Source organism: Aspergillus oryzae, chromosome 2, assembly GCF_000184455.2.
Source record: "Aspergillus oryzae RIB40 DNA, chromosome 2".
Classification (NCBI taxonomy): domain Eukaryota; kingdom Fungi; phylum Ascomycota; class Eurotiomycetes; order Eurotiales; family Aspergillaceae; genus Aspergillus; species Aspergillus oryzae.
Genome location: NC_036436.1, coordinates 700,740 through 726,482, shown reverse-complemented (window position 1 = coordinate 726,482; position 25,743 = coordinate 700,740). Strand labels below are relative to the sequence as shown.

The 25,743-nt window shown below is 53.0% G+C and overlaps 15 protein-coding genes across 15 annotated transcripts; 9 read left to right on the top strand and 6 right to left on the bottom strand.

The window, feature by feature from the left end:
- Positions 1-767: 767 nt before the first annotated feature.
- Positions 768-1,587, top strand: AO090001000292 (uncharacterized protein; the record flags this gene model as incomplete). The annotated part of the gene is made up of 2 exons (XM_023234483.1): positions 768-997; positions 1,047-1,587. 2 exons carry the CDS (start codon positions 768-770, stop codon positions 1,585-1,587), a joined length of 771 nt encoding a protein of 256 aa, XP_023089603.1.
- A 514-nt stretch (positions 1,588-2,101) lies between these two features.
- On the top strand, positions 2,102-3,133 carry AO090001000291 (endonuclease/exonuclease/phosphatase family protein; the record flags this gene model as incomplete). The annotated part of the gene is made up of 1 exon (XM_001818778.3): positions 2,102-3,133. The coding sequence occupies one exon, from the start codon at positions 2,102-2,104 to the stop codon at positions 3,131-3,133; it is 1,032 nt and encodes a 343-aa protein (XP_001818830.1).
- Positions 3,134-4,103: 970 nt separating this feature from the next.
- AO090001000290 (uncharacterized protein) lies at positions 4,104-5,591 on the bottom strand (the record flags this gene model as incomplete). Its single annotated transcript, XM_023234482.1, has 3 exons — positions 4,104-4,120; positions 4,222-5,452; positions 5,565-5,591. The coding sequence occupies 3 exons, from the start codon at positions 5,589-5,591 to the stop codon at positions 4,104-4,106; spliced, it is 1,275 nt and encodes a 424-aa protein (XP_023089602.1).
- Positions 5,592-6,117: 526 nt separating this feature from the next.
- Positions 6,118-7,511, bottom strand: AO090001000289 (uncharacterized protein; the record flags this gene model as incomplete). The annotated part of the gene is made up of 5 exons (XM_001818776.3): positions 6,118-6,431; positions 6,489-6,937; positions 7,004-7,127; positions 7,185-7,311; positions 7,362-7,511. 5 exons carry the CDS (start codon positions 7,509-7,511, stop codon positions 6,118-6,120), a joined length of 1,164 nt encoding a protein of 387 aa, XP_001818828.1.
- Positions 7,512-7,587: 76 nt separating this feature from the next.
- AO090001000288 (uncharacterized protein) lies at positions 7,588-9,473 on the top strand (the record flags this gene model as incomplete). Its single annotated transcript, XM_023234481.1, has 3 exons — positions 7,588-7,712; positions 7,813-8,416; positions 8,490-9,473. The coding sequence occupies 3 exons, from the start codon at positions 7,588-7,590 to the stop codon at positions 9,471-9,473; spliced, it is 1,713 nt and encodes a 570-aa protein (XP_023089601.1).
- A 234-nt stretch (positions 9,474-9,707) lies between these two features.
- On the bottom strand, positions 9,708-10,849 carry AO090001000287 (zinc-binding alcohol dehydrogenase family protein; the record flags this gene model as incomplete). The annotated part of the gene is made up of 2 exons (XM_023234480.1): positions 9,708-10,230; positions 10,362-10,849. 2 exons carry the CDS (start codon positions 10,847-10,849, stop codon positions 9,708-9,710), a joined length of 1,011 nt encoding a protein of 336 aa, XP_023089600.1.
- A 754-nt stretch (positions 10,850-11,603) lies between these two features.
- On the top strand, positions 11,604-12,350 carry AO090001000286 (uncharacterized protein; the record flags this gene model as incomplete). The annotated part of the gene is made up of 1 exon (XM_001818773.3): positions 11,604-12,350. The coding sequence occupies one exon, from the start codon at positions 11,604-11,606 to the stop codon at positions 12,348-12,350; it is 747 nt and encodes a 248-aa protein (XP_001818825.3).
- Positions 12,351-13,065: 715 nt separating this feature from the next.
- Positions 13,066-15,377, bottom strand: AO090001000285 (fungal specific transcription factor domain-containing protein; the record flags this gene model as incomplete). The annotated part of the gene is made up of 3 exons (XM_023234478.1): positions 13,066-13,164; positions 13,216-14,868; positions 14,958-15,377. 3 exons carry the CDS (start codon positions 15,375-15,377, stop codon positions 13,066-13,068), a joined length of 2,172 nt encoding a protein of 723 aa, XP_023089599.1.
- A 2,505-nt stretch (positions 15,378-17,882) lies between these two features.
- Positions 17,883-19,001, top strand: AO090001000284 (uncharacterized protein; the record flags this gene model as incomplete). The annotated part of the gene is given in 6 exon segments (XM_023234477.1): positions 17,883-18,008; positions 18,085-18,158; positions 18,215-18,391; positions 18,449-18,581; positions 18,587-18,711; positions 18,788-19,001. Coding segments are annotated over 6 exon segments (849 nt in total).
- A 105-nt stretch (positions 19,002-19,106) lies between these two features.
- On the top strand, positions 19,107-19,497 carry AO090001000283 (uncharacterized protein; the record flags this gene model as incomplete). The annotated part of the gene is made up of 2 exons (XM_023234476.1): positions 19,107-19,350; positions 19,439-19,497. The coding sequence occupies 2 exons, from the start codon at positions 19,107-19,109 to the stop codon at positions 19,495-19,497; spliced, it is 303 nt and encodes a 100-aa protein (XP_023089597.1).
- Positions 19,498-20,410: 913 nt separating this feature from the next.
- On the bottom strand, positions 20,411-21,921 carry AO090001000282 (MCT family MFS transporter; the record flags this gene model as incomplete). Its single annotated transcript, XM_023234475.1, has 3 exons — positions 20,411-21,541; positions 21,597-21,813; positions 21,866-21,921. The coding sequence occupies 3 exons, from the start codon at positions 21,919-21,921 to the stop codon at positions 20,411-20,413; spliced, it is 1,404 nt and encodes a 467-aa protein (XP_023089596.1).
- A 633-nt stretch (positions 21,922-22,554) lies between these two features.
- AO090001000281 (Zn(II)2Cys6 transcription factor domain-containing protein) lies at positions 22,555-22,977 on the top strand (the record flags this gene model as incomplete). The annotated part of the gene is made up of 1 exon (XM_023234474.1): positions 22,555-22,977. The coding sequence occupies one exon, from the start codon at positions 22,555-22,557 to the stop codon at positions 22,975-22,977; it is 423 nt and encodes a 140-aa protein (XP_023089595.1).
- Positions 22,978-23,051: 74 nt separating this feature from the next.
- On the top strand, positions 23,052-23,729 carry AO090001000280 (fungal specific transcription factor domain-containing protein; the record flags this gene model as incomplete). The annotated part of the gene is made up of 1 exon (XM_001818766.3): positions 23,052-23,729. The coding sequence occupies one exon, from the start codon at positions 23,052-23,054 to the stop codon at positions 23,727-23,729; it is 678 nt and encodes a 225-aa protein (XP_001818818.3).
- A 135-nt stretch (positions 23,730-23,864) lies between these two features.
- Positions 23,865-24,830, top strand: AO090001000279 (fungal specific transcription factor domain-containing protein; the record flags this gene model as incomplete). The annotated part of the gene is made up of 1 exon (XM_023234473.1): positions 23,865-24,830. One exon carries the CDS (start codon positions 23,865-23,867, stop codon positions 24,828-24,830), a length of 966 nt encoding a protein of 321 aa, XP_023089594.1.
- Positions 24,831-25,159: 329 nt separating this feature from the next.
- Positions 25,160-25,638, bottom strand: AO090001000278 (uncharacterized protein; the record flags this gene model as incomplete). Its single annotated transcript, XM_023234472.1, has 2 exons — positions 25,160-25,179; positions 25,353-25,638. The coding sequence occupies 2 exons, from the start codon at positions 25,636-25,638 to the stop codon at positions 25,160-25,162; spliced, it is 306 nt and encodes a 101-aa protein (XP_023089593.1).
- Positions 25,639-25,743: the final 105 nt, after the last annotated feature.

The following is a 25,743-nucleotide window of genomic DNA, read 5'->3' as shown; positions in this document are numbered from 1 at the left end:
GCAGAGCTGCGTGTATTTTAGAAACACCCGTAGAATTAAAGACACTCCTCAACTTCTTCGAGGAAAGCGCGTGGCAACGCTATTCGTCCTGTAGAGCTCTCCCACAGACACAATCAGTCACTAGGCATGTACACAGGATTCTACGCCTATCATTGTCGTTGAGTAGCCCTCTGACCAGCCGTATTGTGGATTGCCAATCAAACTTGTTCCAATGCAGCAGCCGGGGTAGCCCTGCGGTCAATCATCCAATGATGATTGTATGTCGATCCCTGATAGCCAGAGTACATTCCTATTTCGCTGATGTGCATCAGCAAATCCGCTTGTACAGGGGCTATGCCCTGGACCTGTGTAGTACAGTCCCGCTCATACCGCTGCCCTTGAGGCTGAAATATTGGGGGCCACTAGTGAAATAAAACACAAGGTTACATCCCTTGGAAGTCCAGAATAGTATTCACTCAGTGTGATACATATTGGCTGCATGTCAGATGTTACTGCATGTGTACCCAGCATTCCGCACACCAAGCGAACTATGCATAGGCCAATGGTACTCGAGATTCGATTATGGAGGGCACAGCATTCTCACGCTGGCGTTGGAGATGGGACGGGGCGTGTGCCATGGCGATCTGCTATTAAAGGCGAAACATTCAGCTCGAGTCCGGAAACACGACACAAGCTTCTTCTACTAAACCATTGAGCTTGGTGTTCTTATTCGCTATTTCTATTCAACCGCGTCGGCTGAAGTTTCCTTGCGCAACTCGACTTTCGCCATGTCTTCATCTGGCTTTTCTCCCGAGTATCTCGCTGAGGACTCTAGCGGAGCATCATTTGCACAGATTACTGCACTCCCAGCCTTAGCAACCTTGTTTGTGGTGTTACGAATTGGTGTTCACCTTTGGCGCAAAGTTGGCTTCCAGCTTGATGGCTGGTTGACCCTAGTGTCGATTGTAAGGGACCATCTTTATAACCTGGTGCTAGATTATGCTGATTGCTCTCACCTGTAAGCTATTTGCATGGGGACTTTATACTGTCTTCGCTCTCGGGTATAGGAACGTCCGTGTCGGCAGGCATGTGGCAGTCCTCAATAGGGATGAGATTACTATCATGCAGATGTACTTCTTCATATCCTATCACCTCTATGCAACGGTATTAGCTACGACCAAGTGGAGCATCCTGGCCATGTACTATCGCATGTTCCCCACCCGCTTCATGAGATGGAGTACCCTGGCAATAGGACTTGTAGTAACAGCGTGGTGGCTCGCATGTATCTTTGTATCGGTCTTTGGATGCCATCCCATCCGCCGAAACTGGGACCCATTCGTCGAGGGTTGGTGCATCGACAATGTCAAGGGTTTCATCGGAAAGGCAGTGCCCAACTTCACTACTGATTTTGTGATGCTCGCACTACCCATTATGGAGGTGCGAAAATTGCATATGAAGACCACGCAGAAAATTGCTCTTGGGACTGTGTTCTTGACGGGGGGGCTAGGGTGTGCCGCGAGCATTGTGCGATTCGCGCAAATCAGGGAGCTATCTAAGGATAACGCGGATCCGTCGTGTGAGCGACCCACTGTCCCTACCCCCGACTAGCCCCGCAAGCTGATTGTGTTGTTTGGTTCTAGACATACTCCCAGACAATATGCTCTGGACAATGGTTGAACCATGTGTGGGGATTATCGCAGCATGCCTGCCTCCGCTGCGTCCGCTTGTGACTGTGCTATTGAATCGCGCAGGGTTTGGGCGTTACTGGCCTAGCAGGAAGGAGAGGGGTAGTAGTAACAAACACGCTGGGATTCCAGAGATCGTCACGATTGGTGGCAGCGGTGGACGAAAGGGGTTGGTCAAGCTAGAAACAGTAGCATGCAGTGAGCATTCTGGATGATTTATCGAGAGCGGGGGGCAGTTGGAACGTCAGCTGACAGCCCGACAAACAAAGAAAACACTCTTTCCTTTGTGTTTGGACTCTTACTTTCCATACTACTAGTGGCTATCTGTTCCTACTTCAAATTCATTTCGCTTTTCATTCTCCTTCCTTCTTTATCCTTTTTTTGATTCCTCTTAACCCTACATATACTCTCCACTTTCTAGAACTCCATCTATCACTATGGAAGCGCTTGTGGCCCAGGCCATCAAGGACACCGCGACCTTTCGGAAGACGTCGGTGCCATGGACCTTGGACGAGCCTTATACCCAGACTTACTATGGTTTTGACCCCGCAACATCTACCTGGGTCTCCAAGTCGCCATCCGCCCTCGGAAGCTCGAGTAAGAATGATAATGATAGTCTAGCCACCACAGCTATTGCACTCTATACATGGAATATCGACTTCATGGTTCCCTTCGCTGCAGCCCGCATGCGACCAGCGCTTGCACATCTGTACCAACTCACGCGCCTTCTCCCTCTACATGTCGCCCCTGTTATCTTTCTCCAAGAATGCACCCCTTCTGACTTGGAAACAATTGCTGCGACTCCGTGGGTGCAAGCCAATTTCCATCTTACAGATATTGACACCACCAATTGGGCCACCACGCAGTATGGCACGACCGTCCTTGTCGGCAAGCATCTGCCTATTACGTCGGTTTTTCGGGTTCACTACTCCCACACGCGCATGGATCGCGATGCCCTTTTTGTGGACGTTTCTACTGAGCTTGAGGAGAAGCGAATCCGCCTCTGCAACACGCACCTAGAGTCCATGGCGCTTGACCCTCCATACCGCCCACCACAGATGCAGCTAGTCGCTCAGTATATGCATCACGATGGGGTACACGCAGCTCTCGTCGCCGGTGACTTCAACGCAATCCAGCCGTTTGACCGCACGTTGCATGTGGACAATAATCTCAAGGACGCATTCCTGGAACTAGGCGGAGCGGAGGACACCGAGGAAGGATATACATGGGGCCAACAAGCAACAACGAAGCAGCGCGCGCAGTTTGGGTGTTCCAGAATGGACAAGGTCTATTTTCGAGGGTCTGTCAAGTTACTGAAGTTTGAGAAATTCGGAGAAGGGATCCTGGCTGAGGGGGACGAAGAAAGGAGGCAGATCGTGGAGCTGGGATTCGAGAAGCCCTGGGTTACGGATCACCTGGGGGTTATGGCGGTGGTGGAGGTTCTGCCTAGCACGAAGGGGCAGCTTTGAGTGGACACTGTGGGATAGGTTTACTATTCCGTCTGTTATGGTACGTTTCTCTGCTCTTGGCAGAGTGGGTAGAAATCTACTGTGCTTTTTTCTGTCTTCTTTCCACATGCGTAAGTCGTTCTGGCTTTACCGAGGCCCAAAATCAAGCGAGCTTCACCTGGACGCCTGCAGCAATGCCTGTGGGGGCGGTAGTTGTTTGCTATTTGGCTTACCGGCGGGGCCTCGACACCTCTGACTTGGTCAGCTGATGGCATGGAGCCCTCATCGTACCACACTTACAGATGAATGAGTGGCCGCCGTTTGAAACCTATTCAGGGAACGTGCCAACCCTTGTAAATAATTTATGACTCTGTCTAGGGGTGATAGGCGCTTGCCAAGCCAAAGTATCAATTATGCATAGCTGGAGAAGATCGGCGATGGTCGCCGTCATTGCCCCGTACCCCAACGCTGGCGAGTAAAGCAGTAAAGATTGCTATTGACCTCAAATCAAGAACAATACCCCCCCTCCAAAGGCACAACCCAACACTCCACCCTTGCTCCCTTACCCCCAGGCTCTCTCCCCGGCTGCCCCACCAGAAAGGCCTCCTGCAATCTGGCATACACGCCGCCAACCTGAATGACAACTCTTGTGTTCTGCTTCCCCACCGACCCAATCCCTGCCTCCTCGATAAAGAACGGTGATCCGTCGTCCGCGTGCCCGTAGACGTAGATCCAGGGTAGCTTTGTGATCTGCGTTTCGCCGCTTTCGCTCCGAGCATCCAGGTGGATGGGGGCCGATAGCCCGCCATCAATCGTGCCGTTGAATCCGGCGCCTTGGATGGAGCCGCCGGTGATGGGTTGGAGGATCCGGGTGCCCCCGCCTAATAGTGGAATTGGGGGGAGGGAGGGGCCGAGGGTTACGCTTACGCTGCATAGGTGGCTTGGGGAGAGTTGGGGAGGGGGTTGAGACATTCTGATGAGTGATTTATGGCTAATGGTGATGGGGTGCTGCAGGAGTATATTTATGGCTATGAAATAGGATACGCTCACGTAAGTAATACTACTTTAGCCAGGTCACACATCTACAACCCTGCAAGTGATCAGCAAACAAGCATAAGCCAGCCCCGTTTTCAACGCCGACCACCACCACCCCAGCCCTAGAAACCCCATAAGCCTATTCAACAGCAAGAGCTTCGCCGCATAGAGTCTAGCCTCACGATCCCTTGCTGCCTGGCTTATTTCCCCGCTCCAGACCCTGTCCATCTGGAGACAATGACGCGCGGCCTGTTCTGAGGCCAGCCCCAGGTGCGACCTGAAAGTCGCAAACGCGTCGCCAACGAGCACAAGGCGACCGTCGAAATAGCTCGCGGCACTGGCTTCGAGTTCCCCGACTTTCGTTACGAACGGCCGACGCGTCTGTGAAACCACTTCCGCTAGGTGCGGTGTAGTGCCGTCAGAGATGTAGCGCCGTTTCTGCACCGACCAGACCTTCGGGTCGAGGAGGTCTCCCGGAACTGTACTATTATGCAAGACACCGTTGATATCGGTGAAGATGGTGTCCATGGCTACTGACCCTTCAGGGACCGGGTAGTACCAGACCCAATTGACGAGCCGCCTTCCTGGTTCGACAGACCCTGTCTCCGATGGAATGATATACGTGATGAAATACGACCCTGCGAGAAGCGTGAAGTTCAGACGATCTGAAAAATATCGCACCGTCTCCGGTGAGAGCTGGTCCTCACGCACAGTTCCCCGCCAGGCAATATACCCAGCGTAAGTCCATGTCGTAGGGACCTGTAGGAATCGTCGGATTGTCGAATGCACGCCGTCCGCGGCAATCACCATTTCAGCACGCTCTCTCTTGACCTCCATCCCCTGCCTTGAGCCCCTGCTCGCTTCAGCTTCCACATGTAAAACATTCATAGCCCCGTCTCCCCGATCAAACTCCACCCCCACTACCCTCCTTCCGGCTTTGTACTCCGCCGTCCCATCCCCCTTCCTCCCTGGGGGCGGATACGGTACGACATCCGAAGCGAACCCATCAACATTCGCCCTGAGGATCAAGTAGAGACTGCCCCAATTACTCATATCATGGTGCCAGGCTGTGTTCAGCACACGCGGGCGCGTTTGCCACGCAACACTGAGAAACCCTGCTGGAATAGCGGGTGGTGTGCCTGTGGCGTCGTATTTCTTGAGAAGGGCGAGCACGCTCGGTCCAATGGAGACGCCAGATTCATGGCTTGCTCGCGTTGGGGACGGATCTTGTTCGAGGATTAAGACATCAGTGCCGGCGCGTTTGAGTTGAAGGGCTTGGAGGAGGCCGGAGATTGAGCCGCCGATCTGGGAGAGGGTTAGGTCGAGATCGACATCAGAGGCTTTTTTTGGTTCTTTTTTCGTTTCTTTTCTTTTGTTTTCTTTTGAGATAGACTGGGAAGCGTTGGTTGATCCTTACAATAATTGCGGATTTGGGAGGGGTCATTGCTCTATCATACTCTGCTATTGCTCGGTATGCAGGGTGCGTTTCTTGGGAGAATGGCACGGGGTTAGACGGATGATTCCCTAAGGTAGTTATGTACAATATATAGCCGGCTCAGGGTAGGATTTACCCACGGGGAATATCTGTATAGGTGTATGTGGGCTGCAGCCACGGGCGAAGCAGCATTTTGAACCCGCCCGATGCAACATTGAACAGACGGGGGCTGTTCCTTCTGGCCCCGGTATGCAACGAGGTTTTTTTTTCCCTCCCTAACTTGAGCGGCAGGCCGGACATGGGTACTGCCTGACTTGTTATTGGCAATAAATGTCTCACACGAGGCTCTATGTAAAGTGATCGGCGGTGCTAATGTTGCCATAGCTTTCCCACCCGATGCTAGGAGCACATCGACCTAATTCAGGGCATGAAAAAGTGCGTTTTTATAACGCTATAGGTGTACTATTGAAACGTTCTCCAACAGCTAAGGCGTGAACCGAGGTCTATGGAGACATAATGTTCTACGTATTGGTAGCTACTGCAGGCTAAACACCATGGCCGCATTCACCACTGGCCAGGTGTACTGGTAGAGAGCTTGTAGCTGCAGTCCAGCCTTTGCAGCTAGCTCCTCCCACTGCCGCTGAGTCCGCTCCTTCGACCCCAGAGCACTCATAATGCAGATGTCCGTTCCGGTTTCTGCCCACCGCGCCCCCTTCTCCGGGGGAACCCCGTCATCAATCACAATGCGTGACTCGGCATCCATGGCGGGAACAATGTTATGGAGGATCTCGAGTGCCTGGTGGTCAGGGAAGTCGCGCAGAATGAGACGGAGAAAGTAGAACTTGGCCCCTTATGCTTCATAATCAGCTATGCAGCAGGCCCAAGCAGACGGAGCTCATGACGCACCTTGGACGGGTTGTGGAGTATGGAAATTGTGTGGCATCGATTCAATCCCTGACAGGGGCTGCGTCGCCTGCGCAGCTTGCAGTACTGGGGGCAGGTCCTGGAGAATCACGCGGCCTGGTTGGTTGGGATACTTCTCGCGAAGTCGGATGCATGCATGTCCCATTCCACCCCCGATGTCGACGAAGAGCGCCTTCTCGGGCTCTGCAGACCATGATCCGAGCTCCTTTTCTAGTGGGAACGTGGACAGGAAGTTTGGGGTGCGCTCGTCGGTGAGCAGGACCTTGAAGTTCGCAATTCGTGTTGGCTGGGTTGCTAGCCAGTGGAAGCAGTCCTGATCGGTGTTGAAGGCTTTTTGGAACGCAGTGTCTTTGGCATCCACGATGTCGGGATACTTGCGCTCGGCGAGGAAGTCGGGGAGGGCCATCAGGACTGGCCAGAGATTCTCGAATCTGGACGCTGGTTAAAACATGACATGCCTCGAATTGGGAGTGATCCGGGGGAAATAGGAAACGTACGCATGTCGCATTCCTGCTTCGAGCCCGGGGACGGCCAACGTCTGTGTGATGTTGCTCGATATGTATTTGATGTCGTCTGTTTGTTGTACCATGCGCACCGAGGCCATGTAGCGGAGGAGCCGAGCTATGTGACAGTCCTATTAGCTAGCGTGCTCGAAGGAGATAATCATTGTATATATACACATCAGTTCCCTCCCACAACCGAGATGATCGGCTAGTTCCTCAGCGCTCTGAGGAGATGCACACTGGCTGAGATGTTTAAACAGACCCAGGTCCGAGCCAATGCGGGCCACGGCGACTTGACACGTCTATTCAGCAAAGTTAGGAGAGCCGAGAAGATGAACAATAGAAAGATTACATCGAGCGACATCCGCATCACCGTATCGAACGGCGTCTCCAGCGAGTGTTGCAGCTCGCGGAGAGCGTCATTGATTTCCGCACGCCCAAACTGGTCTGTGGACTCGGCCAGCTGCTGGATGAGCGTCTTTATGGCAGCGACAGTCTCCATGGCAAGGTCCGAGATTCGATGGCTTGATCGGGCTAGCAATATAGCTCGCACGAGTGGAATCAATTTTATAGCAGTAATGAATAACGCTATCTCCGAGCCTCGTATTACACCGTCTTTACGGCCGTCGCCCAAGATGCAAGCCCCGACGCTGACGTCCGCCTCGGCCGAGGGGTCTGACACGACAGCTCATGGATGTGGCGGGTGTGGAATCTCTCAAAATTAGCCTGTTGCATCTTGTCTACCCGGTTGTTTGTCGTATTATCAATCTCTGCTCTAGGGAGGTATAGAATGACTGCCGCAGTTGCACCCACTTCGCCTGCCAACCCATCATCATGTTTACCCTAACAGAGTACTTCATCGCTGCCTGTGTCTGGCTCGTCCTCTACAAGGTTGGCAATTTACTGTGGAATCGACATCACTATTTCAAGCAGCAGAAGGCCCGCGGCTGCGGGGAGATCAAGCATTATCGCCATCGAGACCCGATCCTTGGACTAGACTTCGTCTACACGCTTTCCAAGGCCTTCAAGGAACACCGCTGGCTCCCATGGCAACAGGAGCTCTTCGCGGCCCAGGGCGTCAAGACCTTCCAGGCCAACTTTCTCGGGTCGCGAGCCATCTACACATCCGAGTCCGAGAACATGAAGGCCATGTCGACCACATACTGGCGCGAGTTTGGCCTGGAACCGCTTCGTCGGGGAAGCGGAGCCGCCGACCCTGTTGCTGGGCCCGGAGTCAGTACTGTTGACGGACCGATGTGGGATTTCAGTCGCAATATCATCAAGCCCTATTTCACACGCGACGGATACTCAAACCTCGCCCGTCTGGAGGTGTTTGTGAATCGTCTGCTGGACCTGGTGCCGACCGATGGTTCGACCTTTGACATGCAGCCGTTGCTGCAACGATGGGTAAGCTTCGTTCGTATGAGCTTTTCAGCATGTATAGTGGAACGCAGCATGGCTGACCAAACGGGAACCGTAGTTCCTTGATACCTCGAGCGAGTTCCTATTTGGCAAGACCGTCGACTCCCTCACCCATCCCGAGAATGTGAAGGTGGCCAAGGCCATGGTCGACACAATGCGAGGCATCCGCGTGCGTCTGACCATGTCAAAGCTGATGTTCCTCCACCGTGACCCAGTGTGGATGGAAAATGTGAAGATCGTCCGGGATTTCGTGGACGAGCGCATCGATGCCAGTCTGACGCAGCTGCAGGACGTTAAGAGCGGCAAGGGCACCTCATGCACGGAGAATCAGCCTGACGGTCGTACCGACCTGCTATGGGACATGGTACAGCAGCTGCAAGATAAGGAAGCTTTGCGGGGCCAAATTATGGCCGTCTTCATCCCCTCCAACGACACGACATCGATTCTCATCAGCAACGCTATTTACGCCCTGGCAAGACATCCCCATGTGTATCAAACACTGCGGGAGGAGGTGCTCGCCCTGGGAGACCAGGAGATTACGTTTGAGAAACTGCGTGGACTGCGCTACCTGCGATATGTCATCAACGAGAGTGAGTGCATGTCGGCCAATCCCCTTGGAAGGACTTCTCGACTAACCAGCTGGCAGCCCATCGTTTGTACCCGAACGGCATCCAGATGGTACGGATTGCTCTGGAAGACACTACGCTGCCGGTCGGAGGAGGCCCAGATCAAAGCCAACCCATCTTCATCCAAAAAGGAGACATCGTCCATGCCAACCGGTACCTCATGCACCGGGACCCAGACAACTGGGGCCCTGATGCCGAGGTCTTCCGCCCGGAGCGTTGGGGAGATGTCCGGCCTCTGTGGAAGTTCGTCCCCTTTGGAGGAGGCCCGCGCATCTGCCCTGCGCATGTGCTCGTCGATACGGAGGCATCATACGTGCTCCTGCGCTTTGTGCAGCGGTTTCGCACTCTGGAGCCCCGAGATGAGCGGCCATACAAGGCCATCATGCGGATTGGGCCGAGCAATTTGCATGGGGTGAATGTAGCTGTAAAGACTGCGTAAGGGAGGTAATCTAGGGACGTAGCGATGTTGAGCCATGGGCAATAGCTACAAGCTGAAGCGTCTAAAATACGAGAAATGGAATGTGGAAGGCTTGTCTGACAAATCCAAATCCAGCTTTGATTCAACACAGGCTGGGTCCTGCTGTACTTTATGCTGTTCCTACAACGGGAAGATACATACATTGCCTAGATTCTAGCTAGCTACAGCTATCTCAAACACAATAAACCAGCTTCACCCCAGTTACCTGATGTTTACGGCTCCGGTTAGCCCCCTCGATCACCCCTGGGAGTCCTCCAGTCTCGACTTGTAGTGGGTGGAGTTGCAGTTTGCCCTCGTCCAAGAGCCGCTGTGCCACGGGATACCACCTCTTTGCAAATTCGCGATCCTGGGGCTGCGCATCCCGCTTAAAAGGGTGCTTCCAGTTAATCGGACGGCCGTAGATAGTGTATCCGATAATCCAGCGCGCCTTGACATTCCGGCGCGTGTGGCCGCGGATAGGGAACGGATCAAGGGCGACGTACTGACCACCGGAGCTGCCGATAGCCGTATAGCAGCATTTCATGGAGTCGATGTTGGTGATGCAGTCCACGGCATATTTGATGGAGTTCTCCGTGTACTCGCGGATCTCGGAGCCGCAGCCCGGGGAGTGATAGTCGAAGGCTTCGGCGGCCCCAAGCTGCTTGACACGGTCAAAGCTTTTTGCCGAGCAGGTGGTGACGGGGATGTAGCCGGACCTGTGGACAGGACTTGGTCAGTCTCCTGTACTCTTGGGGATAAATGGCATAGAAGCCTTAAAACCTACAGCCGAAGAAGCTGGATCATGAAGCACCCGGACGCGGTTCCTCCGCCGTAGACTAGAACATACTGTGCGTCCTGGACAGGTTGATCGGGCCATGACAAACCGAGTGTTTGGTAGAGCGTCAGACCGGCCGTAGCCAAGCCCGTGCCTACCGTAGCTGCCTGCTCGAAGGACATGTCCGGAGGGATCTTGTACACCAGCTCGCCGGGAATGGCCACATACTCGGCGAAGGCTCCCTGGGTGGCATCCTCGGGGTTATTCCCAAAGGCCGCACCACAGACCGAATCACCCAGCGCAAAGCGGGATTGACAGGCTTCACCTACCACAACTACCTCTCCGGAGAAGTCCGTGCCCCAGGTGGCATCGAGGCTGGGCGAGAGATCGGCAGACTTCCAATCGACAGGGTTGAGAGCGACACAGACTACCCGCACCAGGATATCCTCAGGCTGACAAGCGGGAACCGGACATCCTTTCTCAACCGAGGCTTGCCCGGGGCCCTTAATCTTGATCGCCCGTTGAGTGGCCGAGATCTCAAAATGAATGGAGGCAGGCATGGTGTGGCGCGGACGAGGGGGTGAAAGTGTAGCAGGATTCTCTGAATACCAGCAAGAAGCTACCGCGCATGGTGATGACAAGAGAAGATTCGAATCATCCAATTTGTATCTGCTATGCTTCATAAAAGACGTAGATGGAGCATAAGAACTACAGCGGCCGAGTAACGTGGCGCACAAGGTCCGGAGACGGTGCGGAGAACGGGCTTATCTTACTCTAGCCCTAACGCAGACTCCACTAGAACAAAAAGTCAGCCCGACTGCAGTGGAGTCTCTTCTGTTTGATGGATTTTAGAGCATTCATACAACATCCCCCGGCGGGCGCCTGGTACTCTGAGTAATTTGTATCCTCAGCAGCCACCATGGTTTCCCTTAGAGAGATTCGTGCCCACAACGCAGGCCTCCGAGATGCCTGGGCGGGCCATCGCCATGTCTCGCTATTTGTTGGAGCGACCAAGGGGATTGGACTGGCCACCATCATGGAATTGATCCAGCGCATTGACGAACCGACCGTGTATATAGTTTGTCGGTCAACCGCCCAGTTCGCCCTGAGGATTGCGGAGTTGCAGCGACTCAACCGCAGAGCCAAGCTGGTGGCCATCTACGGGCAGATCTCATTGCTGTCCGAGGTAGACCGCATCTGCAACCTAGTGCTCCGCAAGGAATCCCAGCTGGACCTCTTGTTCATGAGTCCTGGCTACCTGCCTAACGGGCATCCGTCCTGTAAGAAAGGCATCCCTTGCATGCAGCTTTTACAATGCTGATCCGTGATCTGAAAGATACACCAGAGGGGCTGGAAGAGCTGACCTCCTTGGCATACTATGGTCGCCTACGATTCACGGTGAATCTCCTTCCACTTCTCGAGCGAACCGCCAAGACAAATTACCCGGATGAGCCGTCCAATCGACGACCTCGAGTCTTCAGCGTCTTAAACGGTGGCAATGAACGTGCCCTGCCCTTTGTGCCCGAAGATCTGCAGTCGGAGAAAAGCTACACCATGCTGAACCACGTTGCCCACACCACCCTAATGAACACCTTGGCGCTGGAACACCTGGCGCACAAGAAACCCTCCGTGGACTTTGTGCACGAGTCCCCCGGGAAAGTGCAGACGGAAATCGTGGCTAGTTTCCTTCAATCCCCGGAGCGCACTCGCTCGAGGCTGGTGCTCTGGAGATGGCTCAAAGGGATGCTCATGCTCGTCTTGCAGGCCGTCCTGCTGCCGGTGTTCTATGTGGTGGCCATGCCATTGGCTGAGTCTGGCGAGCGCCGACTCTACGAAGCAACCGTGGACTTGTCGCAACAATGGCAGAAGCAGTTGCAGAGCCCCCCACACAATGGGATCGTGGCTGCTCCGGGGTTCTATCGGATGAAGCACACGTCCGACATCGTGATGGACGACACCGTCCTTCAGGCGTACCGGGCGCTAGGCATGCCGGAGAGAGCCTGGGAACACACGATGGCGGTTTTCCGGAGCGTGCTGGACAAGGGTAGTGGCAAGAAGTAGCAGAGGAGGCGGTCTATTATTATGTAGGTTTGTTGGTTTTGCCAACAGTGTCTGGTGGCAGTATGGCAGAACATATCGTCGATTGCCCTACTCGTTGAACTTCACAACTAGACACCAGGAACACCTTGGATGTTAGTCGATCTGTTAGCTTCGCCCATGACCCCTTGCATGAGCGCGTCTTCGTTGGTTAGACGGTATCAAGACCGTCGTTGTTCTTGCTGCTTTCGTCACCGAATATTGGCGCTGGGTCCCCATTTCATTGCAAAGACTGTTTTAGAATTGCAAACATCTTCTCCATGCTCACTACGGTGGCTATTTCTTACATTGTAATGAAATGCTAGACGTTAGTCAGGGAACTTGCATAAGAGCAAAGGCTGGCTGATTTCTCCTGTGAATTGTGGACAGTGTCAAGACTTTCACAACGGAAGTAGGCCATATCTCTTCCCTCTTTCAGCTTCCTTTCCCTTCCCTTTCCGTTCCCTCCCTTTGCACGTATCGTTCCTTCGCGAGAGCCTAGCAACTTTGATTGCCTTCTAACCACTACGTTCTCGACAGGAGCAGCCTCCGTATTGTCCGGGGTGGTTTGAACCAAGACCCGCTCGGGGCAGAAGAGCTCTACACGCGATATAGACTTTGAAGAATGTGGTTGTTTGGGAATGAATCTGGTGTTCACTATCCATATAAACCTCAAGCTTTCAGATGAGAATATAACAATTCAACTTGCCCCTGAATCAGAACCAGGGACACAAGCCGACCAAGTATTCAGCAAATTCCAGTCCAGATCAGGGTATTCAACCTGCAGGGACCACTCAGCCTGTATGCAGTCAGAAGTAAGATCATATCGACTGTGACACATCACACACACCTGGCTCACATCGAAATCAGACCATGCCTCGCCTTCCCCCGTTTCGTTGATGTCCAAGATGTCATTGGAACCCTTACCCAGTCGACACGGCACATTAGACCCACCATATACCTGTAGAGGTTGAGGTGACTCCCGCGATTGTGCTAGGCTCTTGTACCTGTCGACAAGAACTATGTGGCACTTTTCCAGACTGTCCACTGCCGCCGATAGGACCGCATCGTCCTGAGGTGACCCAGTTTCGGCAGCTTTAATCTGGGCTATGATACACGATAACAACACATAGGTTTTGATATCTATTTGTGCGCCGTCTTTTAACCGGCATTCACTCAAGCCTACGTATTCTTCTAAAACTGTGCGAGGAACCTGCTGGCTTTTGTTGGGCGTAGACGACAGGTTGTTTGTGAGCGGGGAGACAGGTTGGCAGGAAAACCAATCGCCCTCTGTTACGCAGAGGATCTCGTGTCCCACAGTCACGGAGGCAAGTAAATATGGGTCTCTAAACAGCCCGCTAGAGTAGCGTTTCACATTCAAATAGTCGTTAACATTTTGTCCGGAAGGCGTTGTTGGGTGACCCGCCAGTATCTGGATTGCCGTCTCTAAGCAGACCCGGCGTGAAAAGTAATAGGCGAGGTTCTTCCGAGCTTTCATGGCAAACGGTTGATGGAGGCAAAGGAGAAATCTATAGGTTAGCAAGTTAAGGAGCTCCAGCTGGAACAGGGTCGGCTGCTCGTGGTCGGGAGACATAGATTTAATCATTTGCGTATTATAGTGACATGCTGCGGTGAGCTCTTCCCCAAGACGGAGCACTTCGCTGTACGAGGGATCTAGCTGGACGCTATTTAAGACCTTTGCCACTTGTACGCGAACCGGCAAGCATCTCATAAGGAGAATTGAGAAGGAGGTTTGTGTTAATATGTTACTTGGCTCAGGCTCGCTGGCTGTACCAAGATTCGTATCGTTTAGATTAGCAGGAGGTCTACAGTCGAATTCATCGCAAGATATGAGCGGTGGGGTCCCTGAGTCCGTACTAGACTGGAGAACTAGTTCGCAGACGGTGCACCATAGTCGGCGGCGAATCTCAGCCTGGAATACCGGCATTGCAGGGAAATGAGACGGGTCACGATGAAGTCCCAGTTGCTGCGCCTTCTGCAGGAGTGCGCCAGTGGATACATACACAAGACTTGCATCCACGGCGCATACTATTCGTGTAAGTAGGACAAGGCAGTAAAGTTGAATGCCATCCACACTAGCCTGCAGACTTTCCCCTGGGGCGTGCAGCCATTGCTGGGCCTCCTGGATCCAAGCCACGCAGCGGGAGGCCATGTCAGGCGTGCCAAGCATGTCTGATTGGTTTACCACACGGGCTCCGATGGCGATGACTAGCTGCAGTTTTAACAAGAACAGTCTGCTGGTCGGCTGTGAGCCTGTCCACATCTCATTGTATACTTGTCGGAAGGTGGGTACATGGAGAATTCGCAGCACGGATTCGAAAGTGCGACAGTATGCATTGACACAGACATCGCAGGCCTCCTGTGATGGCAGGCTGCCGTCCAAGGCCTGCAGAGAGGAAGCGCGCAGACTATATTGTTGCTGGATTGCTCGCGAGAGCCGCTGACATTTAACAAACAGAGCACGGAACTCCACATCATTATCCTGAAGTCGGTTATTTAGTGTATGCACAATTGTATCGAACTAGATTGGGTCAGCACTTGGTGATAGATACATCTATATATTTAGCTTACCTGCGCAAACCCCACCAGCCAGTGACTCTTGCCCAGAAGATTCGCCTGGCACACCGTGCGTCGTGCCTGCGGATGGCGCTGTTGAATATGGGGAGCTGCTAGAGAACTCTCTGGTTCTTGTTGGCTGAAGACCTTCTGCTCCAGCTGACGCACCCGTTGAATGAGCACCTGGACCTCTGTTGGCGCCTGTGCCGGTGTGTGCCTGGGTACGTGGCCCAGGCTCGCTGGGGTGCTAGCAGGATCGCGATGTTTGTGGGTGGAGATAGTGTTGTGGATCACAAAGAGTGGATCCCAGAAATCCCCGTACATCTCGCCCTCGCTCGGAATTGGCTCGACCTGGGCAGGAGGAGAGTGGCCGATGCCGCTGTCAGTGGGCACGCGGTCGTGCCCGTGGTTTGGATGTGAAGTAGCCATGTCCATGGCAGGATCTGTGGTGTCGAGCCCTGGCAGGTCCTCTTCGGGAAATGAGGAATTCGAGTTGGCCAGGTATGTACATGTGCTGGCATACCCGGTCCTAAGACAGTGACTGCAGGGGACCTTACGGTCGCACCGAATCTTTCGTCTCCGACATCGATCGCAGGCTAAGACTGGGCGTCGACGTTTACGCTGCGCGGTTTGGGGTAGTGGTCTGGAGCTTCCATCCATTGGCGTAGAGGTAAAGGGCAGAAGATCAATGGAAATAACCGATATAGAGGAGCAACGTGAATAATGCTACGCCAGAGCAGAGAGACAAGTAACCAGCATGAGTTCGTAAGATCCCAGCTGGAGGAGCGAGCCGCTTATTCTTAATGCCATCAGCAGGCTTATATGGGGCCAACCGAAACTAGGGCGATCAGTGGTGTTGCAGTTAACATGCTGTGGCGCTACCAAGCACGAAGCATCCATGGATGGCGTGGGAAATTGCCGAATCCGTGGTGCCTTCCTGTTGAAGCATTACTGTCGAAATACCTCCTTCTCCTTGACTTCTTTGAAAGCGAACTTAAGAATACGTTATCTGGCGAAGGGAACTGAGATTGGTTGATTGAGATGACTTGCAGAAATTCTGAGAGGGAACAATATCATATCTCTGGACATTTCTTCCCCGCTCTGTACCCTGGTGTATATGTCTTGGGCGTCTAGGCGTGCCTCATCACGTTGCACAGTCTGGTTATCTCGCATACGGCGTACAGTGGCGTTTTACCACATGGGCTGAAGGGGGGCCACTCTTGGCGTTTAACAGTGGACGTCCTATCATACTAGAATCACTCATCTCGTATTCTCTAAGCTATCCCAGCAACTTGGCCATCTGAAATATATCCATGGATACTTGGCGATGTAACCGTTCCAGTAGTTGCCTACCCCCAGTAATAGTAGTTCCTAACAGCAGATAGAATAAAACCACATGGTAAAAGAGAGCCTCCATGCAGGCGGATTTCAAATATATCCTGTTGGGAATAAGGCATTCAAGACGCGACCTTATTGACATATAGTTGTTTTGGTGAAGTGGGGTTGAGATATCCTTTGAAATTTAGAATACACGAAAAGAAAAAAAAAAAAAAAGAAAGTTTCCTGAGGCTATTGTTCGTATTTGATGTGGTATTTTTAATTAGGGTCCGGGTACGAGGCCCTTTTGACGTATTGTTGTTAAGATATTTTAGTCATGAAAAGAGCTAACTCATATGCCGTGCAGAGGTATTTTGTTTTGTTAGTTACGGTGCTTAATAGGACAGACTATGGGATTCAAAAAAAAAAAAAAATAATTAATTCAAACACTTCTGCGATGGTATATGAACCACATATTTAGGTGTTATTATTGTAAACACGATTCTGGGAGCACCTCCATGATCCGTAGCTGTAGACTTTAGCTATGCCTCACTTGAACAGGTCTCCAATGCCATCATTGTGGTGGCCTGGAGGGCGTTTTCCTTGGGCATATCTCTGAATACGCCTCTGACTGGTGTGAGACTGGGGCATCGCATCTGCAGCGTGAACTCGAGTCCCTCCCTGCTGACGGATCCCGCCAATATGATGAACCAATTATGGTCTTTACCAGAATACACGGCGAAATAATTAGATAGATACTTACTCAGCACGGTGTATTCATAATAAGACGTGTCAATGTGGTCTAATCTATCCTAGTAATCCCCTCTTGCGCCAAGCCAGCCAGGCAGGATTGAGGTCGCAGCAGGGGGGCTTGTTATTAGTGTATGATTTGTAAAAGTCCCATTTTAGAAACGAGCAGGACAGACGGAGCAAGCAAAACGACCAGGATCTTACACAGTCGCAGGCCATCTGGCCGAACTGCCTGTTATTCCACGAACAAGAAGAAAGACCGAAAGGACACAAATACCAGCTCGGCCGAGATTTCTAGGCCCTTCCGGCTAAATGGCCGATGCTCATCGTCCGCCCTTTTCTCGCCCCCAATGATAAGCACGAGAGACAATCATATTGCGATCGCTCTCACCCCGGTCGAAGGATTCCTCCCCCAGATCTACGTCTTCGCACGCCGGTAAATGCTCACCCCTAGCCTAGGATGGCAATCCTGTGACACACTATTACAACGCTACCACGGCCTTTTTCACCGGCAGGTGGGCTCGAGTGGTGGATAAAATCATGCGGACGGCCTTTAGGCTTCAAGTTCTGTAGCACAAACAATGGTTATTATGTTGAGTGGAAGCGAGGAATACGGGGCAGAACCACTGGTAGGTTTCGTGCGGGGGGAAAGCCCGGCTCACATAAGCCGGACATATTCCGTTCGGATGAGCTGAGGAGCGGTCGACGCTCGCAGAGAGAGCGGAGGTATGCGGGAGAAGTATGGCAACAAACACCTGGCATTCGTGGTCTATGAGTATAGCCTTCGTGGACATGAAGATTCAGTCCTGGACTATCGTCAACCAGTGAATTCCAAACTTGCGTACTCAACTCGTCTTCCAGGAAGGACAAAAAATGGCCTCGCCTATGAAGTCTGACTTCCTTGCCGGTAGCCATATGAAGCTGCCCAAGATAGGGATTGCCGCCGCGGTGGCGGTGGTGGCTAGTATTGTGATCTACCTGGCACTTTCAAACTTCTTCGTAGGAACAGATGTACGGAACATGCTTCTAATCGCTACCAGCATCAATCCAGTCACTAACGGAAAACTTGCGCCAGGAATTCAAGAATGATGAGAGCCAGAGCATCAAGGAATATCCGGACAATACGCGGTTCATGAGATTCACTCATGGGTATAGAGACCAATTGACTCTGGGCTATAGGAACCACACTGACATTATCCATGCAGGAAACAACTGTCAAAGGCTGGCGAGGACCTTGCCGGTTCAGAGCCATATCTCATTCATAACGGAAAATTGAAGGAGCTCGTTATTTTCGCACCAGAGCATCTCCAGGAATTCCACCGAAAGGACGCCAACTCGCATTACAAGCCTGAAAACATGAATATGGGTGACTATGCAGGGCAGTAAGTGGGACCTCACAAGTACAGTCTCCAACTTCTCATAACCACCATCATATGTAGACTTCTAGGACAATGTGTGGGACAGCTGGGAGGCACCAAGTGGAAGCTTGCGCGTAGTCATATGGACCCGGAATTTTCCTATCGAGCCAGCCGTTCCATGATGAAACGATTCTCTCAGGAGATTGACTCTTGGGTCAGTCATCTGTCAGAGAACCCAACCAGAAGGAGCACCCAGAAAGATGTGTTTGTGCAGGATGTGAAGAAGCGGTGCAAGGATCTGTCCCTGAGGTCCATCGCGATCAGCATCTATGGCGAGACGTTCAGTGAGGAAGTGTGTGGCCTGGAACATTGACAATTTGAATGCGGCTAACCATACGCAAAGAACTACGCCATTCTAAGTACTATGAACGAACTTCACGAGAAGATCATTTTCGTCGCGTTTCTCAACAAGCGAGTGATGTCCAAATGGTATAATAAATTGCCGACTGCTGAGAAGCGACTGATGGACTCGTTCCAGACGCAGTGGAAGGCTTTCAACCTCGCCCAGATCAAGCTTGCAAGAGAGGTACCGTCGTCCCAATGTTATATCCAGGAGTATCTGATAAGCCTGTAGAAAAAGCTCTCGTGTCCAGCAGAAAAGATATACGTAGGTGTCGAAGCCGGTGACATGAGCCTTCCGGAGGTAAGTCAAGCTCGAACACCCACTCGAATGTAACTAATGCCCTTCCAGTTTCTACAATCTCTGGATGAAATGCTTTTCACGAATATTGATATAACCGGATCTATCTTAGCGCTTATCTTTCAGCACTTGGCGAAGGACCAAGCCATGCAGAAAAAGCTCAGGGCTGAGATTTCCGCTCACAGAGCCCAACCCGGATATACGGTAGGGGACTATATTAGCAAACAGAACACCCTGCTGCATTTCTCGCTCCTGGAGTCGATCCGCGTTACCCCTGCTATGTGTACGTTCTTCATTTGCCGACCGACGCAGTGAGATACCCCGGATTCACTAACAGAGTCAGACTTTACCCTACCCGAATGTAACGCCAGCCCCAAGCGCATTGGGGGATTCCACATTCCTGCTCACACGCCAACGATCGTGGACGTGAACCGGCTGAACAAAAACGAAAGTATCTGGGGAACAGAGGCTGATGCTTTCCGCCCGGAGCGATTTTTCGGTCTGGACCCCGCGCGGTATCGCTTTGGATTTGTTCGCTGGGGGATCGGACGTGACAAGTGCCTAGGCAAGAATATGGCAGAGGTGATTCTGAAGCTAGCAATTCTGGCTGTGACGGACAAGTATACGTTGCATGTACCCCCTGCACTGCCTGATCAAGGAGAGAAATCGGAAGCTGGCTTCACGATCAACCGGGACGTGGAAGTAGAATTCAGACCCGCTATCTAGGTAGGGGAAAATACTTGAATGTTGATATCCGCTGTCAACACCGGATCCCTTTTCAATCAATCGATTTCTAAATTTTAATTCGTATGGAACGCTCTTCTTTCCGGAAGAGCCTTGGTTCACGACTGACCGCATTAGCCATCCATAATTGGTATGTTTTGTTGGTACCCGTGAGGCAGATCAATGAGAATTTTTTTTTTTTTTTTTTTTTCTATATACCCCACGGAACTCTTTTTAGGTAAAATAAATACCTGGAACCAAAATACCAATATTAGACGTCTACATGCGACCATCTCTAGGGCTCAGGATGTTTTCTTGCAGTAATTGCGGCTTGCAGGGATTGTGAATATATATAATATTTACGTGTATGGCCGAGTGCCGACAAACCTCATCTTACAACTGAAGACACGGATGACACAATGGCAAATCAGCTATTATATTATTTCTCTATTCCTAAAGTAGGGATTTGTTGTAGACACATCAAACAATAACACACGTAACAGATCCTGATCAAGCCATCGCATCCAAAAGCAAGGATTGACAGACCATTAGAAACGCAGAACAACCCACAGACGGAGCAAAGGTAGACGCAACGCCCACTTCCAGCTGCAGAAGAACAACTACACTTTTGCCATTAGCTTTGTGTTTTGGCGCAGCCGTGCGATCAGCACCAACCCTGCCCCAGCTAACAACGCCGCCCCCGAATACATCGAAAGGGCCAGATAGCCGTGCTTGAGCAGGCGCCCGCTGATGGGGGTGCCGACCAATCCGCTGTAGGAGTGAGTTAGTCGGCAAGAACGAGCTATTCGAGAGAAGAAGACGATACTTACGGAATTGCTGGCGCGACAAAGAGAATGCCGACGGCAGCCCCCCTCGACTCGGGCGTCGAGAGCTGGGCGGCACACGGGGTTTGGAGACTGAACATGGCCTGCAACCGCGGTGTTAGGACCCGGAGGGTTCTTCTTTAGATCAGACGGACTTACCCCGGACGTGTATCCGTAGGCTAGGGCAAAGAAGATGATGCCCACGGTGTTCGTGGCCTTGGTCCAGCACATGGCAATCAACCCAGAGGAGGCAATCGTCAAGAAGCACAGGTTGAAGTTCCCGTAGCGATCGGCCAGAAAGCCCGTGGAGACACGCCCGACCATGGAGGCGCCGTTGAGCATGGACACGAGGTAAAAGGCCAAGCTGACGGACAAACCTTGGTCGGTGGCGTAGGTGGAGATGAAGAAGAGAGGGCTGAAGAGGCCGAAGGTGGCTACCGAGAGACCGGCACAGAGGATGAGGAAGGTCGGGTTCTTGATAATCGCCGCCGGCCCTTCTGCCCCTTGCGCCTTGTGGTCGCTCTCTGACTCGCCGTGCGACAGCTCTATCCCCTCCCTGTCCGAATCGTGCAGTGTCTTGGGAGCCGGGCGGATGGTCGCGACCATGAAGAGACATAGGGGCAGCACCACGAAGCCGACGATGCGGAAGGTCCAGCCAAAGCTGACGCCGTCCTTGTTGAGCAGCTGATCGAGCATGATGGGCCAGATGATACCGCCGATGGAGGACCCGGCGATCATGATTCCGTTGGCGGCGCCGCGGTGGTGATCAAACAGACGGGTGACGGTAGCCATGGCCGGACAAAGCAGGAAGGCGTTGCCGATGCCTAGCAGTATACCTTGGGCTAGTAGGAACTGATACAGCTCCTTACATAGTGAGATCATGAAGGTTGCCAGGATAGTTGCAATGGCGCCGAAGGTGAGCAGCGGCTGCAGATGACGGGTGAGTGAATGCTACCTCTTGTTCTCGCCTAGAACGACTTACTGTGGGACCAACCCGGTCCACCAGGACGCCCGCAGGCGCTGCAAAGAAAAATATCATGAACGTCAATAGGGAGCCAATCCAGGCGATATCGAACTCGGAATGATCGCGTAGTATGGTGGCATGATAGAATGCCTGGAAGACCCCAAAGGCATTCTGGAACCCCAGGGTGCAGAAGAGGGCCATGAAGGCTCCAATCAGCGCAATTGTCGAGCGAAGCCTATCTCACAGAATCAGCGGTATTCAGAGGGAGGAAATAGACTGGCCCTTACGTGAACTCTTTCGGAGGGGAGGCGTTAGCCTCGGTGTTGTCCACTGTCGCGGACATGATGAGCGATCTAAGATCAGAGTTGACAGAACTGAGCAGAAGAGGCAGAAAGGCGTTGGAGAAGCAGCAGCAGAGAAAAATGACAGAAGCCGTGAGCCATATATACTCCCAAATCGGGCAAGTGCCGCTCAACCTCCATGGAGACTCCGTGGAGCCCCGTGGAGCTCCGGGCAGCCACGGAGATTAGGTAGGAATTTGCGAGATGCGTGCAGTCGCATAACAGTAATAAAAGATGAAGAGAACGACATAGGGAGAGCTGTTCCCTTTATAATTAGTAGGCACAAACGACTACCGGCGTAGGAACAGGAAGAGGACGATGATGAGCGTTCCTGAGCGCCGAGTGCCTGAGCGCCTGACCCACCACGCCCCACACACTGGATCTGGTTTAGCGACCGCTGTCGTTTGTTTCCCAATGGAGGATCAGGACCCGATCTGGCTTAGCGGCCCGCCAGAGTGACCCTCAACTTTTCTTTCATTCACCCTTTCTTTTCCATCAGCTACCATTGACCCTCGACATGACATTCCGTTCTGAGCTCTTCTGCTGTTGCTAGCCCGGCTACAGCTAATTTGATATCGTCGAGCTTGATGTCATCACTCTATCTTCACCACAGCGTCGGCATTTGATCGACCAATATGCAGCGACGACGTCGGAGGCAGCTTCCGGTCTCGTGTCAGCTCTGCCGGTCCATGAAGTTGAAATGTAGTCGCGACCAGCCCTGCTCTAACTGCGTCAGCCGCGGGGTCACCTGTGAGCGCGCATATCGGATGGAGCCGACCACCTCGTCCATCGCGTCTCCAATCACCACCAGCCCTGTGCAAGCGCAGACAACGTACTTGCAGCCGGGCTGGCCCGCCAATCCCAGTGCGGGCACTGGCACCGGCAGCAATACCGAGATCCTGTCGCGTCTACAGCGGCTGGAAGACATCATTCTTCGCACCCACGGTGCCGCTGCTCCGCGTCCCTCTACGGAGCCCTCATACATTTCCGAGGGCGAGGGGGACTCGAAATGGCTGGAAGGGGTCGGGACCCGTGACACTTCCGTGGTGAGTCTCTGATGTTGCCCTAGCTAGTACTCGATGTGCCATGTACTGACGGAGCCGCGCGTCCTGCCCACTTGTAGTTGTCATCCATGTCTAATGGCGTATCCGTCCGCGTACTCGCGGTCCAGCAGGCGTTAGAAACCGAGTTTTCACTGGTTGAGGCGTCCGGTAATCCCTCGTCCGTGGGCAGCTGTGTCGCCAGGGTGTGGTTGCCACCGAAGAATGAGGCAACCTGGCTGCTAAAGCGCTACGCTGAAGATGTAACCTATCTACACCACATCCTTCATCTCCCATCGGTGCGCCAGCAGATGGAGGATCTGTACAAACAACTATCCCTGGGGTTACGGATAGAGCCCTGCCATGTCGCATTGATTCTTAGTATTTTTGCCAGCACGGCCTACACGCTCACCCCTCTTACCGGCGGGGACGCGGTTTTTACCAACGAGCAAACAGCCGTCAAGTGTGCCTTCCTGTGGAGTAAGATGGCGTTGGATGTGCTGGAGCACTCCAGCCGCAGCACCCCCGGCTCAATCGAAGATATTCAGGCGACAATCATTCTTTCCTTTGTCATTTTCAACTTCGAGGGCTTCACCATGCGCTTCCGCGCGCTCAGCGCCAGCGCCCTAACCATGGCCCGCGATTTGTCTCTCCATCGCTTGGACGCGCGCCCGGACCGACTGCCCGGCCCCCACGCACCACTGGATAGTGACATAGGGCGGGAGATCAAACGCAGGGTGTGGTGGCATATGGTCTCGACTGACTGGTGAGTTTACCTTGTGACAGACCCCTTCTCCGGCCAGGGCCACCGGATCACTCTGGTAACGCGCCTCCCTCTTTCTCCCAGGATCCTGGCGCTGTCAGGCGGGCCCCAAGAAGGGACATACCTGATGCACCCAGCCCACATGCGCGTCAACTACCCGCGGAATCTCGATGATCGGGACCTCGATCGTTACAATCCGCAGTACAGTCGACCCCTATCGCAACCGACGGCGATGACTTACACGCTCCTACGCATCCAGTTGGCCGACATCTGCCGCAGCGCCATCGATGCGCTACCCCCGCCGTTTTCGGACTGGGGCGAGGTGAACTACGATCGGTTCATCTCGCTGGACCAGCGATTCGAAGCCTTCATCCGCAGTCTACCCGTCTTCTTCCGCCTCGACGAGGCCAGCCGCCATCAAAGCCGAGACGTCGAGCACCAGTACCCCCAGATCATCGTGCAGCGGTACATCCTCTGGTCGACCCTGCAGGGGCGCCGGTCGAAGTTAAATCAGCCGTTTCTCACGCGCGTGTCCATGAACCCACGCTATCAATACTCACGGAAGGTGTGCCTGCAGTCTGCGCGCTGCGTGATTGAGCTCAAGGCCCTCATGGATCATGACATGGCCTCGCTCGCCTCAGCCCATGTGCGGCTGGCCACCTTCCTCCACAACTACTTCCTGGCCACCGCGGTGCTGGTCATGGATCTGTGCCTCAATAAGGAGGGGGGAAGCAGCGAAGACCGCCGCCAGGAGATCGTCGACGCGTGTCGAGTCCTGCAGGAGGCCGAGGCGACGTCGCCCATGGCGAGCCGGTTTTTGAAGTCCCTCATGGATATATTGCAGAAATATCAAATCCAAGTCCTACCGGCCACCACGGTTCCGGATGTGCGACCACTGTCGGCCAACACCGGTGCCAGTGGCGTGCCTGATCCGAATCTGTCGGACAGGGACCTGGTGAACCCCAATCAGATTTTGCCAAGCACATACGATCCGTTGGAAAATGCGAACATTGATGATTTATGGCAGAACTTCATCAATCTGGATCAGAACTGCAGCCCGGGCAGCTGGGACCATTTGTTTTCGGCCTTGGACAGCAGAATTGTTTGAGATGAAAGGGAACGGGTTCTAGTGATCCGGATACTCTAATGGAGTACCACAATCCTTGGTTCTGCGTGATCTCCAATGATATTATAAGGAGATGCCTTGGCTTTGGTAGGCGCACATACTTCAACCTACCCTGAAACCCAAGATAGCCAAGTGCGCGCCACAGCACCAACGACCCACTCCAATAAAGCGACGTCGACATCTCCCATGGGCGGATTTGGAGTGAAGACGCTACACTTCGCTTCCTTTCTACATCCCACAGATGGACACGCCACATAAACTGTATTCTATACTGGCGAAGAGCTAGGACATGGCTACATTATAGGGGTCTTTTACTGTAAGCCTAAGCAACCTGAAAGAAATGTAGTTGGCTTTGTGGAATCTTGATAAATTAATTACTGGTCGACCTCCGGGTACTAGCCTTAACCTATATCTACTAATAGGTCGGTGAAGTAAACATACCCGAACCCAACCGTCCTAGTTTAGATCAGGTTACGGCACTCTAAATACTTCAAAATCGCCAACCTTCGCTCGTTTTCCCCAACACACCCGCCCCCCTACCGCCAGTCCCAGACAAGCGACGGGGAGGACTGCCCGAGCTCCGTCTCCCGTCATCCTGGGGTGCATTTTCCGTCTCGGCCGCAACTGTGCGTAGTAAGCGCGGGCTCATGTAAGCCACAAGGCGCCCGGTCCGCTGTTCCTTCACAGGGCCCACCATGGCCGGTCTAGTAGTCATATCCGTCTCGACATCATATCTCCGATACTCATTTCGCTTCCAAAGGATGGTCATCGGCTTGGCGGACTCGTCCATGTTCGTTCGCGAACATGGGCTGTCTTATTAAGCTATTGGTCCTAGCCACGAAGGATAGTGACAAGCAGTGAGACGGTAAGAGTCCAACGGAAAGCGCGTCGTTCC